The sequence below is a fragment of the Tenebrio molitor genome, chromosome 1, assembly GCF_963966145.1.
Source record: "Tenebrio molitor chromosome 1, icTenMoli1.1, whole genome shotgun sequence".
Lineage (NCBI taxonomy): Eukaryota > Metazoa > Arthropoda > Insecta > Coleoptera > Tenebrionidae > Tenebrio > Tenebrio molitor.
In genome coordinates, this window is record NC_091046.1 from 12,125,321 (window position 1) to 12,140,221 (window position 14,901).

General features: G+C 34.2%; 1 protein-coding gene across 10 annotated transcripts in view; it reads left to right on the top strand.

The window, feature by feature from the left end:
- The window catches only part of mol (dual oxidase maturation factor 1 mol), a 31,845-nt gene that overhangs the window by 16,124 nt on the left and 820 nt on the right, over positions 1-14,901 (top strand). For 2 of the 10 annotated variants that reach the window (XM_069044077.1, XM_069044096.1), the window contains 5 exons: positions 10,754-10,933; positions 11,796-11,853; positions 14,207-14,341; positions 14,396-14,612; positions 14,667-14,878. In XM_069044077.1, coding sequence (XP_068900178.1) covers positions 10,769-10,933; positions 11,796-11,853; positions 14,207-14,341; positions 14,396-14,612; positions 14,667-14,878 — 787 coding nt within the window. In that variant the 5' untranslated portion in view covers positions 10,754-10,768. Of the gene's footprint in view, positions 1-128; positions 454-666; positions 757-3,648; positions 3,760-10,753; positions 10,934-11,795; positions 11,854-14,206; positions 14,342-14,395; positions 14,613-14,666; positions 14,879-14,901 lie in introns of those variants that run through there. The other 8 variants (XM_069044069.1, XM_069044118.1, XM_069044110.1 and 5 more) reach the window with 8 other exon arrangements.

Consider the following 14,901-nt stretch of genomic DNA (forward strand, 5'->3'; position numbering starts at 1 on the left):
CGTTCCTGCAAATTGTCGAGTACGAGCCGAGCAAAAAGTCCGGAGTAGCGCGCGATTCCGCTTCGATAGCCATGGTCAGAAGGTCATCGCAGAAAGTAGCTGTGTACGACCTTGCCGTAAGCTTCTCCCTTCTCGGCACCTTCCTTCCTGCCCAAGATCTCACGGCCATCGTCAGTCCACCAGTATCGCCGTACGTTGGTCTTATCACATAGGCGTCCGTCGCGCGAAGAGTGTCCGCTCCTGAAACCTCGCGGTGTTGACGACCGCGAAGAAGTTAAATGGTGTTATTAGTGACGTTTGTACGTGAAACTCTCGACGTTTGGTGGATTATTCCGGTTGGAAAAGGTATTCACTCCGTTCCTGGCTCCACTGAAATATCACGGATGCTCGCCTTTCAGATGTAAAGAGCCAGTATTTTTTTTGTGATTTTTTTTTCCTGCCAATCAGCACAAGGCAAGACTGTTTATTCGTATTTACTAATAACCCAAGAGTGTTAGGTGTGCACCTTTGATAAGAGAAATTATTAACCTTTTCAACTTGCATGCATGCCAAGTTATTTGATTTCCACTTTACTCAAACGTACGATTTATACCATTTATTTATTATTATTTATTACCGAAGGCACATACATCCTTCGATCGATTATAAAATATCTTCTATTTATAGATTTGCAGTTGCTGCTACAAACAGCATGTTTAACACCATTTACTAAAATATCTCGACCAACCCATCCCGGAAGCCGAGAGTAGAATTTAAGTAAGAGTATTAATTAAATTCGCTACTTAATGAAAGAGAAGGCTAATTTTAACCGAGTTAATAACCAAAAATGTCCCATATTAAATTTACGGCAACAAATAAATTTTGACCGTTTGTTTTCATCTCATATGATCATTTGTGTATTAACAATTAAGGAAGACATTAACTAATAATAACAGTAATTTAGCTGTGCTTTTCAGGGTCACTATTAATTAACACTTTTACGCATATGTTGATTCAAATTATTCCACCCGTCTTACGCCAACACTAAAATAATTTCATTTACACAATTTTAAACCATTTTACGATCAGTAATTATAGATTATAAAATTAATCACAAAAAAATTAATTGTACCTTACTTTTGTTCAAATTACAGATGATGATTCTAAATGTCAAAGCTTTATGTTCAATTTGGTACCGACAAAACTCAGACATTTAATTTCAATTACAATTATCGTTCACTGCCGAAAATACGCCAATGATAATTAAATTAAGCACATTTAAACCGTGTTGCCCATTTAAAGAAATATTTGGGTCCATGAACGCTTTTTACGTGCGAAAAAAAGACCGAAATCAATTAACAGTTTAAAATTCTACGCCCGACTAAATCCGCTTTATAACCACAATTAAACTTTTATTAAATGCAGATAGGTCAGTTTTACAGCACTTGTCGTTAATTAAATTTAACGTTTAATTAAACTCTGGTGCAGATTTTTTCATATTAGTTCAAATAAAATTTCTCAAGTCCGCAATGAACCGGACGAAGTTTTAAATTGCATTAAAGTGCAAGGTTGAGCCGATAAACAATTAAGTCAATTACATTTTTTGTTACCATTTTTTGCTGGCACTGTGTGATTAATTCATTCGCCGAAGGTTCATTCATCGACCTGAAAATCCATCTGTTATGCCTTTTTTGGCCAATCAATGTCGGCTGTAATGTAAAGTACTACTCTCCATTATAAAGATTATGAATATTGTATTAAGTGTTAGATATAAAGAAATGTGATGAACTTTACGGACTCTTTTTGAAGTGAAAATTTCTTTTTTCGAATTGCGTCTCTAATAGGTCTATTATTGTATCCAAGTTGGAGTCGTTTATGGCTATCTATTAAAGCACTCGTGAAAGCACTAAGAAAATGTTTATCAATATTTCACTGTATTATTGTAATTTACACCAAAAAACTTCCAATATTAACATTCAAACTCTACTTTTTAACATCTGTTGCAGATGCAGTTGCATCCATTACCTTGAATTAAAATTAATACAAAATTCCCTAGAATTTGAAAATTTAACTTTTTTATTTAAAAATTAAAACAAGGGTGCAAATTCTAAAAAATAACATAAAAAACTCGTTTTATAAGGGCATTGGCGCACTCGTTCCATAGAAAACTCCCCTACGGCTCGTTTTCTACACCTAGGACTCGTGCGCCAAATCAACCCTTATAATACTTGTTCTTTAATATACTATAGGCGCACCACACGGGCGGTGAATTAGTTTCATGCGTCACGCTAAAATCGTCACACTCAAATCGTCAGGCTCGGGCCAGAGAACAACGAGAGAACAAAACGGTCATTCATATGCGCCAAATTTAAAAATCTACAATCCATGAAAATTTGGTAATTTATACAACAGCAGGGTCTGCTCTATTCAATCGGAACTTACATGATTTGAAGAGGAGATTTTAATACCGATTTAAATAATAGGTATGTATTAATTATTATTTATGCCTTGTTCCTGATTGCTTTGGAGTACTTGGTACTATCATCCATAATAATATAATTTAAAATACATATTACTTAAAATCAATTAGGAGCGTCATAGAAGTTTTCTCTTCTGTCGTGCACACATTCTTTTTATTTTATTTAAAACTGGTGGAACTCAGAAACTTACTTCACTTCGAAAGAAGCAATTTCGAAAACCTTCACCCGAAAAATGTTTCCAGCAGTTTGATTTGGTGCGAGCACTACAAGCAACAGCGAACAAAACTGTTACTAATTATTATTGTTAATTAAAATCAGGTATTTTATTTAAAATGATAGTTGCTACACATGTTACAATGCGAATTTGTACCACAACCTGCATGACGAAATTCGTTTCGTGGTGCAAAACGTGTGGAATCCTTGAGCCATTGTTTTGCAGGCATATTAATAATTGTAATAAATGTTTTTTAAAATTTACGTGGTTTACCGCTTTTGAGTAAAATTACAGTGTGTCCGGTCGATGATTGGTTTGGCGTTAAATTATAGATTCTACGATAATAGCAATTTCCCAAGGAATAATTGCGCGGAATAGCAACAGAAGTCTGATCTCTCTGCGAATCAATTAAACCAATTTGGTAAGAATTAGGAAAGAGACTGAGCAAAATTAGTTAGTAGAAAGATTTGCAATTGTTGCACGAACAATAACATCGAATATAATAATGCGCCCCATTTAGTCGGCGATGGTGATATCTGAAATCGACTTTCCTCCTGTTACTCGCTGACCATCACCAACAAACGGGCCAAATCTCGCAAGGTTCAGCGAAGAGGTCACTCGTCAAAATTTGTCTTTCGAGTTAATCCATCATCCAGTCACGATTAATTCCACCTACTCGTTTTTTTCTGGCGCCTCTTTTGATTGTGATGTTATGGCCATATAAGAGAATGGTATGCCGGACTGTGGAGAGCTGAAACTCTGATTTACATAGTTCTTAATAAAAGAGAGTGAGGCGGATGTGGTCGTTGATGCGTGTCCGCAACGTTAAAACCACTTGTGCAAGTGAATGTTTAATGCCAACAATGAACCAAACAAAATCGTTATAGTAATAGTTCGGGTGAGCTGTGCTAAAGACACTGAAATGACGGTTAAATCTCGCTATATTTGATGTGGTGAGTGGAAGAAAGTGACATTTTGGTGGTGAGACGATTCGGTTTTCGCCCCGAAGTCAGGTTGCCATGTTCATTCTTCCAATTAAAGATCGCCTACCGGTTTGTTAAATCTGCAGAAGGCCAGTAGGAGTAGGTATTTAACTTGGAACCTTCACATTCAACCATAAAAATTATATTATGGTTGAATCTTGAAGCACTTGCAACGCATCAGGAAGTTTTGCTAAACCATCACATATTCTCGGATACTTCGCGGTACACCTCTCCCGAAGAGTATTTTTCAAAAGTGATGAAATTCTGAATTAAACTTCAATTAGACTTCCTCTCGCAGTGAGATATAAAATTATTTTCCATCACTGTCTGTTATTCACTGTTTGCATAATAATTTGTTTATAGTTTTATTTTGAAAAAATTGCGCACCTACGCAGGCTTCAGGTACGTGAAGGTTATTATATCGAAGCCACTTATGATGCGAATGTTAAATACTAACAGAAACGCAAATTAGTTGCCGGTCCATAAGGGCAAAATAAACAAGTGTGACTAATTGTGGAGAGATATATTTCCCAATTTTAGCTTCGTGTGTGAGCGTAAAATCAGCATGGATAAACCGGTAATTAAGGATTCTGAATGTCTGTTATTAACGTTATTAATATAATTCATTAGTTATTAAGTAGAAAATAATCAAATTATACGTCTCTGAATGCAGTCAGCAGTCATAAAAGGAATTCATAATTTAAATATACTGCCAGGAATAATATTAAATAATGACGATTTGTGAATTTTATGCAACGATTGATTAAAGTCAAACAATTAAAGTGTGCAATTAATGGAATGTATGTTTAATGAAACAAAGCTTTTATGAACTTTGAAAAAAATTGTAGCGTCATTTGATTTTCTATTTTTATGTCAACAGTAGTGAATTTTTACGGGCTGATTTTGGGCTGACACTAACACTGAAAAATTCAATACTAAATTGAATTGCTTAGTTATTTATTATTAATCTAAACATTATCCAGATTTCATAGTTTATAACAAGTTCAGAACAATAAAAAAAGATCTGTAAGACCAAAAAGTTTCTCTAATCACATATTTTTAAAAGTAATTTTTATTTTATCTTGAATAATTGTATTTTTTTATATTATTAATAAAAAATAGCTGTGGCTAAGTTGACACATTAAACAATAATTGTAATTTTCCGTTCTACAGTTGGTTGCAAAAAAACGGGAACTGTCAGAATAAAATTGACACATTTTTACAATTTGTCCATAGTGTGAACCTTCTTACGAGAAATAGGTTAGAATTAACGTCAAAATTCAATGACATTGATCGGATGATATTTTTACAGTTTGTTACATGTGAAAATTGGATCGATATTATTTTCTCCGGAATTTGTTAAATCGAACCAATTAAATGTATTGCTAGACAGAACAGAATGTATTGATTTTCGTGTTAGCTCAGGATATTGATCAACACTTCCCTCTTAATAAAATAAAATGAAATGAATTGAAATAACGATTCTCCTGACGGAATTGAGATGTGTGTGATCAACATTCATTGCCAGAACCCAGATGTGTATTTCATTAATTCATTTTTGTAAAACAAGCTTAATTAAACTAATTAACGGTAATTAAATAGAAGTGAGAAAACGGTCGATTTTGTTAAAAATGTATATATCACGCATCTAGTGGCACATTTCAAAGTAATTTGACAATTGTTTTAACTTAATAATGAAATGTACCACGTGAGCAACAATTACTGTTTGAGTTGGCAATAAAACTATGGTGACTTTTTTGGGTCCCTGTTGGCTAGATTTGTCACATAACCGGAAGTGACGGGAATTTGATAGATCACCGATTATGTGATGCGAAGCAACGGTTTATTGAAAAATGAGGAGTTTTCAAAAACAAAGAATTGAGCCCGAGGAAATAGTACTCGTAGTTTATTTAACGAGTGGCCAAAAAAAGCCCAATTTACACACGAACGAGTTGAATTTTTTGTTCGACGAGTTCCTTAAAGGCTCCAAATCGCTTAAAATCTTTAAAATTAGTTTTGACGTTTCGTTTTGACAAGTTGCGACATTTATCAAAATCCGTTCACACAGGGAAAAATTCTCAAATTCTGACAGTGTCGAACAAAAAAAGCATTTAAATTAAAGGTGCTGCTCCAAATGACTACCATCATTTTATCAATAAAAAATTACAAAAACCAAGACGTTTAAATGTGAAATTCATGTGTCATGTCAGCTGTCAATAATGAATAATGACAATGAAACTAACGGAAATAGGTACTATGACGGCCAAAAAATTTTAGCCGTCAATTTAGGTCACTTCAAAAAAAAATTTAAGCCATACTTTATTGTCACTATGATTACCGTCTTGATTATGATTGATATTTTTTGGTTGGTAAATTTCAAAACTCGAAATTATTTTGTCATTTTCTACTACACAGACGTTTACCTCAGGTTATCCATTTAATTTTGTTCATTCATGTCGGATTTTTGGAATAATCTGAGCTTTAAACAGTGTAAATTGATTGTCAGGATAACAATATGCATGTCAAAATGACAAGAATCGAAAGTGGGGTTACGGTTCCTAGAGGTTTATTTACATTTTACATGAATGTCAAAATAGTGACGGCTAAAAATTTTTGGCCGCCGTAGTAGTACAATTCACAGTTTTGCCAATTTCAAGCAAATTTTTTTATCGCCAACTCAAAGAGTAATTGTTCCTCAGACGGTATTAACTGGCACACAGAATGTTTTAATTGAAAACGATTTGGAACTTGGCTATTTCTATTGTTATTTATTTATAAAAGCTTTATTTTTTAAACAATATTACAATAGAATACAATACAATATTTGTTTAGAGGATTCATTTCATTCAAGAAATGTCACTCTTTAATGTATAGCGGTAAACAAAATAGTAGTAATGTTTCCATGTCTCTTTTAAAAGATTTTTTTTCTTCAGAATTTTTAATCTTTTATTATTCAAAAGTAAAGCATAATTTATGATTCCCGTTGTTAGCAGAAGAAAAAAATGTATGCTTTTGTTTATAATTACTTACTGATAAATTTTGGTGGGAAAAATATTTTTGATTCATAGTTGGTTGTACTGTATCAGTATCCGACATTAAACTGGATTCTAAAAAACTGGAAAAAAATTCACTAATAAAATAACTTCTTTAAAACTGCAGGATTATGATACCAAATCATACAATTTACAAACAAAAAAGTAAGTCAGGCTCAGGCCTTTCTCGTGGCCCTCCAGCTTCAGCTACGAAACAAAGGAACCGTGAGTAGAGCTATGCGTAAATACAAAGGTAGAAATTCAGTCGCTTTATAGCCCGTGAGGCGTTTTGTACTAATTATAAGGTACACGAGTTCAAAATGGTTGAACAACCCTGCATTATGGTAGGGGACACTTATTTGAATCCAAAATTGATGGGATTGATGTTACATTGTGGAGAATAATTGGGTATAGTTTGTCCAGCGAGAGATTGGTTGACATAAAAATCACTAAATTCTACGCAGAGAAAGTAGTACCTAGCGCGCGTAAAATTTGAAATATATCCTTCAAGCAGTAACATTTTGTGCCCTGAAATTATGCTCTAATTAAGGAAGTACCTTAACGAATAAGAGATAAAATGAATGAAAATATTACAGTTGCAGTATTTTACACGAAGACGTGTACTCTTGATAACTACTTGCGTCAAGAATATTTAAAAGTAAAACCTCAATCAACAAGATCGTTTATATATCAATGCGAAATCAAACGACTTAATTTTGCTGGGCGTGAAATGTCTACGAAACTGTTGTGTTCAAAATAGCGGAAGATCAGTTCGTGAAGCAAAATATGGGGAACTTCTCAGGGGACTAGGAGTTAAAATAAAACAATTCCTTGGGTTGAAGGACGCCTGCATTTAATTTTTCAAATAAATAAAATCAAATATGTTCTTGTTTTCACCTGCAGTAACTGGTTAATTTGAAATTAAATTTCTGACTTAGGTACACAAAATTATGGACAGTGCTGCTCGAGTATCCTTAAGACATAATACGTAATATAAACATAAAACAAAAATGGACAACGAGATCGTCAAGGTTAATTTAAATTAAATCCTGAGACTTCCTGCAGACGTTTGTCTGAATGACCTATTATCGTGCCCCAGTCCGAATTCAATTTGACTTATTAAAATAAATATATTCTAGAATATTAACTTTACTTATTGAATAAACATCAGAAGAGCCTTTGGCGGTACAAGACTGAAAATTTAAAAAAGAAATATTTCATTAAAAAAAAACTAGCTTTACAGTACACAACCCTTGTCTTACTGCTCTGCACCATATCATTGAGTACAAGATGAACTTCTTGCTTAATATTGCAATGCAAGTCTGCTGTAACTCTTCTGGGACGCTGCCTCGTCAACTTTCTTGATGATGTTTTAGTTGGACCATCTTTACACTTTGACACTGTGTTTTTGCTAACTCTTAAGCATCTCGCAGTGATCTTTAAGAAAAATACTTTTAACCCTTGATTAATCTGACCTAATCAATGATGATGTCAATAAAATTATGATATAATACTATTTTGTGTTATAAGGTATGAAAAGCAACCTCCAGTGGACTTTCAGTTGTAAGTTTTTCATTTATGAAAAATGAATAAGCACTTGCATCATCCTCTGGGCTGCTGGGTTGCCAGTTACAGTCAAATAGCTTCGGGTTGCCTACAAAACAGTTTTAAAGCAATGTAATTAAATTAAAAATATTATCTTCATACCTTTGCATTAGTCTAGATATTGTTCGTGATATCACTAAAGGGATTCATGTTTACAAATAGAAATGTCATTTAAAAAAGGCACTCGAAGGTAAACAATAGGGAACTTATAGAACAGAAACAAACTAAAACAACAAACTAACTAATCTTAAAAACTTTGAAAGCTTAAACACCACAAAAAAAATAGTTAAGCAAGAAATAACGAACAAAACACACATTACTCGGAGGTTAACTATACAGAACTTAGTCAATACAAACGAACAAACTAACTTATCCCAGATAATTAAGAAGTTTTAAACACAACAAAATACCTCACTTGAAGACGAAAGAGCAAATAAGCCACACACGGTGTTGACGATTCAAAATGATAGCGGCAACGACAACAGCTGAAATTTGACAATTTGCTGTGAAAGCATAAATTGGCGTAGGATTACAATGCCCACGAAATTATTTCAAAGCTACCACCACAATAATTTATTTTATTAAATTTTTTTGTATTGTATTCTAGTGCATTTTGTAGTGTTGGGTTACAAGCCTACAATTTAAACTCTCCCAATCTCTCGCTGGACGGAGTTTACCACATCTCGACGAAATAATGACTTAACGTCACCAGTTTCAATAAGATAACGACCTAAAACGTCTATCTAAACTTATTAAAAATAGGTCAGAGAAGAAAGAATAGATGTTCTATGTTGACTTTCGCAATCTCCGGATTTATATCTGACAGAAAGTGTGTGGGATAGTATCGAGAGTTTAATTAAAGGCCAGAATTACAACAGTTTAAAGGATTCTCGGAAGACGATTCATGAATTTTATATTGAAAACTTGGTCAAGTCTACGTCAAAACATTGATCTGCTATTACTAGAAACAGTTGAAACATGTTTTTATGTTAATTAAACACCGTGCAGTCATTTGTTATAAGTGGATGTCATTTTTGAAAGCCTTTAATACTACATCTAAACACGCAGTTTTTTTTTATCTCTCATTAATGTGCCTGCGTGCCTGAACATTTCTAGTGTCCACTGACAAATCGTTATTCGCAGTCTTAAAAGAATATTACCGGAAAATTGTTTAAAATGCTCCTTCTACCCCAAGGACTATATTCAGATTAAAAGGAGATAATGTCGTGGGCTCACAGTCCTATACTAGTTTCGATACTTTCCATAACAAGGTAGTACCCTTACAGACAAACCTTGAAATGGACAACTATCCGTTTTCCATACATAATTGTTTCTAGATCGAAGTCGTCAATGAGATATTGATTTTTTTTCATTAATACGAACCAGTGGTTCGACAAATCTGCTGTGGAAAAAAATTGTTAGTAAAATTTTAAAGAAGATCTGTATCTTGAAGTGATTCTTTAAAAGGCCAAACAATCAACGCAGATTCTTCTTATCAGAAGTTGAACTCGAAATATCCAACATTGAAGCAAAAATACACAAATAAAACCTATCAAAAAACAGCATGCGCGTCTTCACCACACCAATGTTCCACGTTATTGAACAGTACCAACTTAGAAGAAAAACTAGACACTAGCTGCTACTCCTTCCAGCGTGCTGTCTAGATATTCCATCTTCTAATCGCGAGATATTTTAGTTTATGCAAAATTCTCTTCTTAAAAAATCAAAATGTTGATAAAGTTGCGATTTCTGTCAGAAATAGACAGAAAAGATTAGTAGGCTTACCTTGAGAAACAGCAGTTCTAAAATTATTCTTATTTATTTATTTAAAAGAATGGCAACCTATGTATTAAGGTTAATGGTTCCTAACTAAATCCTGAATTTCTAGCAAGTTCGAGCAAACACCACGAACATTTTGATATTTTTGTTTACCTTTCTGGAAGTTTGGAATACTGTGAAATCCGTTGTATAGTTTTATACATATGAAGAAGAAACTTCACAAATGTGTTTGTTGCTCGTTCTATGTTCAGTACACTATTACATAATTAAAATAACTTTAAAAATTCTAAAAAGTATTTTAAGGAAATCTTTAATTTATTTAATGAAATCTACTCGACATTAATCTTGTTTTGACCGTTGGTAAATTTTATTCAAATTAAATTAAAATTAAATCACAATTTAAAAACTTTCTTTTGCAGAATAACAGACAACTTTCAGTTTCAAACGATTTGCAACACAGAATGTATAAATGTAACATGTACAAAAAGATTCTGCATGTGCACTCAAGGGAAAAACATCTGCAGATCACGAACTATTTTCCAAGCATGCAATAGCGCGCATAACGCCCATCCAGTGTTTCACTTGAGTGCCTTTCAATAACCATCGAATGCTAGTTAAGACAGAATGAAAGTATAAATGAAACGCCGACGTTTTTCAATAAAAATGTCTCTTCTGTTACAGCTGTGCACATCTGCCATGAAGGGGTGGTTTGATGCTTTCCGTTACGATGGAGGTCCCACACTTTACAGCTTCAATAATCGAACTGCAGTTACTGGAGACGTAACACTCATCACATTCTTAACGATTTTCTGTACTCTTTATGTGGCATTTTTAATTATATTTCCGGGTATTAGAAAAGAGGTAGGTGCTACTTTTTACACAATTACTAAAATTCCGCCATAATTACATTTCACAGTCCATCAAAATACATGGCGGCGCCCGTTCGGATGAAAGTGACGCTGATGGCATGCACCATTAAAATAATTAAACCAAAAAAAATGGACGCATTTTTCGCGTATTTACTGCGGTAATTAGTTCCGCGTGATGGATAAAAGTGAAAATGAACCGCTCCAAGTATTGGAAAATTTATCTCGCACTATTTTTAATTAAAAAGTTGACGCGTGCGTTTAATTACCTATTATATATTTCGAAATTTTTATTCAAATTTTACATTCACAAAAATTATTTATGGTGCAGAGATTTAAAATATTCGACTAGGAGTAAATTGGCCGAAAGCTTGGCTGGCCCCATATGGACACAGCTCGTGTCCAAAGCGCGTGGGTGCAAGTGCTAATTGCAGTTTTTTTCCGTAAGACAGTTTAATGAATTTGCTAACGAGTCTGACAGTTCTTGATATAAAAATAGAAATTATACTGTTTGCTATTATTAAATGGAAACACCTTGAAAAGTGATGAAAGTTGAACAATGTTACGGTTCATTAAAATTTATTAGAAAAGAATTTTAATAATGGGGCAAACTTTTCACTTATTTATCTCTCGAACGTCCTAAAAATGTTAGTTGTCGTCACACGAACAAACGAAATTGCATTTAATTATCTTGCAAATTTGACCAATTCCCAACTGTTCACAAGACCCCCAAACGTATTACAATGGACGGAGAGAACCTTAATTAACTTAATTTTGTTTGTTAAACAGTTGCACACCATCAAATTCTTACCCACAAGAGTCCCCTTTGGTTAATTACATTTTTAAATTTTTTCCAGCGGTTCACCACATTTTTCGCTGTGACGTTGAGCCTATTCGTGGGTGCTACAATATTAGGTGAGTTGTTAGTTGGTTTTTTATATTTTACCGTCACCTAATTATTTCATAAAACCTACTAGGTGGTCTGTCATTGCAGTTTCGTCATTGTTATCTACATCTGGTGCTTTGAAAACATTTACAATAGCGAAATTTTTGTATAGAATTTAGATCTTGCACAATTATTTTTTGTGTTCTTTTCAAAATATTGAACCACATCCGAAATTAAGTTAACTCCAAACGTGGATTAACAAACAAATATTTTGTGGAATTAGCACTTCAGACGTCACAGTCGGACTGCCCGCTGCTGTGATATGGTAATTACCCAGATTTTGTGCTTGCACTCTTGTAACACCACTTCTTTCGCCAATAAACTACAAATGTAATTTCTAATAAAGCGGACAACTATTGGCATTATATAAGCCTTTAATACAATAAAACTGTTTACAGTCTTAATCCAAGCTGTAGCACGGTGGCAAGACTCGTTATGAAAAACAGTTGGACGCACGCCGTAACTGTCAATCTCAAAGCTGAATCTGACATTTTTATTGAATTTGCAAGAACTTATTAAATTTCTGCATTCAAAGTTTGTTTAGCTTGCCTAGTTACATCAGCAGATTGGTCAATACTGAATGTACGATTAAAAGAAGTATTTATCAACAGGCGGTCACTATAATTACAATACAATGACACGGGTTTCAGATCAGCGGTCCCAAACGTTGCGAAGCTGCTACCACACTTGACAGAGAAGATTCTTATAATTTAGTGAAGGTTATTTGATTTGAAAAAGATTATTTCAGAAAAAAATTGAATTTTCGTTAATCCATATACTTAGTCTATTTTTTAATCAATGAACCACGACCTGTTGATTTAGGTTTGAAAATACAAAATTTCACTAAATTTAGGGAATTCGATGATATCTATTGGCTATACCAGCCAATGCTTGACCACGGCGCTTGTCATTTTTAATGTCCTTGAAAATTTGAACGTGTTTTTAAAAATGCCTCCCAAAGTAAGACATTTATTAAACTTTCAAATTAGTTGTTATCAGTTGTTATTAACTTTATTAACATGCTGCGCTACTAATGTCTCTAATAACCTCAATTTTTATATGATGAGATTTCTCACCCTATGTCAAAAGTGTACAACGTTGTCAGCTCAATTTTGCGTGTAAATTGCGGTGTTGTGGTTCTTTGATTAAAAAACAAACTATAGTTAAAACGTTTTGGATGTGGATTGTCAAACTCAAGGTCTCTTAAAACTTATGATTGAACTGTACGTTAGTGAGATCTGTCATAAATTCCAAATACCTTATTGGGCCGCCTAGTTACTTTTGCTGGTAGTACCAACTTAACAACGAGTCCCCAATCCACATCTATAACGTTCCGACTATACATATATAGTGAAAAATTTTTAATAAACAATTGTCAGTGTCAAAATGAAGTAAAAAACCATACTGTACCACCCTAAAATTTGGACATATGGACCAGCTGTATAACAATTTGACACCAAATCATGGTTAAGGTTATGTTCACTTCACTTCCCGTACCTTTCTTCCGTGAATTCATTTTCAAAACAAATTTAATGAGAAATCAGGAGAAACCTTTACGAATTTGAAATAAACTCTCGCTCGTTAGGGCGCAGGCTCAGTTACATAAAAAAATGTTGACACTCAATGTGACCAATCGTATTATCATGAAAATCACAGTTTGGCTCATACCAACGAGACAACGTTTTGACAATTGTTTATTAAAAAAATTCAACTATACATATAAATAAAATCGGAACCTGTATCTTATTTCGGTATTTAAAGACATTTTGAACTTTTTGAGCTACTTACGCGATACAGAAAACATTTTAGCAGTTTTCAGAATTTTTGTCTGTCTGATTCTCTGTTTGAATCAAAAACTGATGGATTGTGTTTCTCCAAATGAAGTTTGTTAGAAATGGAAAATTCATTATTGTGTTCTGCACTTTATTTCATCACGATATCATGTCAGAAAGCTGCGCAGTAACCAGTAACGATACATCTGTGCGGAACGTAGAGGTGCGGAATTTGTGCGGTATAGCGAGTTCGCCTCTCTGATGGAACATTTATTTAAAAACATATTTCTCTTAATCTGGTGTTTTCGTGGGTGCAGTTCAATAAAATAATGATGTCCACTACTTTGGGACTTCTTTATTCAAAATAAAACTGCATATTTGTGTCCAAGTTGACAATTGTTTAGTCTTGATGATTTGTTTGTACACAAAACCAGACACAAACATGACATTTTGTTTACGTCGTCCATAAAGTGAATACATATATAAAATTAATGACTAATAAAATTACCATAAAACCGTTTAAATAAAACGAAGATTTACGTTGTTTTAGTGACGCTGTTTGGATCTGCATGGCATGTAGCGAATGCATCAGTCATTAGCACTTACAAAGCGTTTTCAAAGGAGAAAATCGCCTCTAATGTGGGGGTATATGTAGGACTGAGACATGTAAACATTACCCTTCAAGGTATTTTTGTTCTGTTGACATTTCCATTCAGATCATTTGCAATCATGATTTCAGCGTCGGCTACTAACAATTCGACTAGTGATATAGACTTTAACGAACAATTTTTGTGGCTGAATTCAGACCAAATGGGCAATAGCTATAAAGAGGCCATGGTACGAGGTTTGCCATTTCCTATTTTAACCGTAGCTGAGTATTTTACGATGGGACAAGAGGGACTGTCATGGGGTGGACAGTACAGAGCAGCTGGATACTACGCCATCATTATGTTGTGGTACGTGGAAACTACACCACACTTTTAGAACTCGCGTCAATTTGTTCCCTCTAGGACATCCTTTTCCGTGTGGATCTTGATGAATCTCATGTTGATCGTGGTTCCTCGGTACGGAGCTGTCCTCATGACCACTTGCGGTTTCCTCCTCTTGGCCACTGCCTGCGGCTATTTTGGGTTATTACCCGAGACTCCTCTAGTTGTGCACATAGAAGGAAGCACCCTTCACTTCAATTTCGGCTGGTGCTACTGGCTGGTCTTGATCGCAGGTAAAAAGACCGCAAGGCTTGGC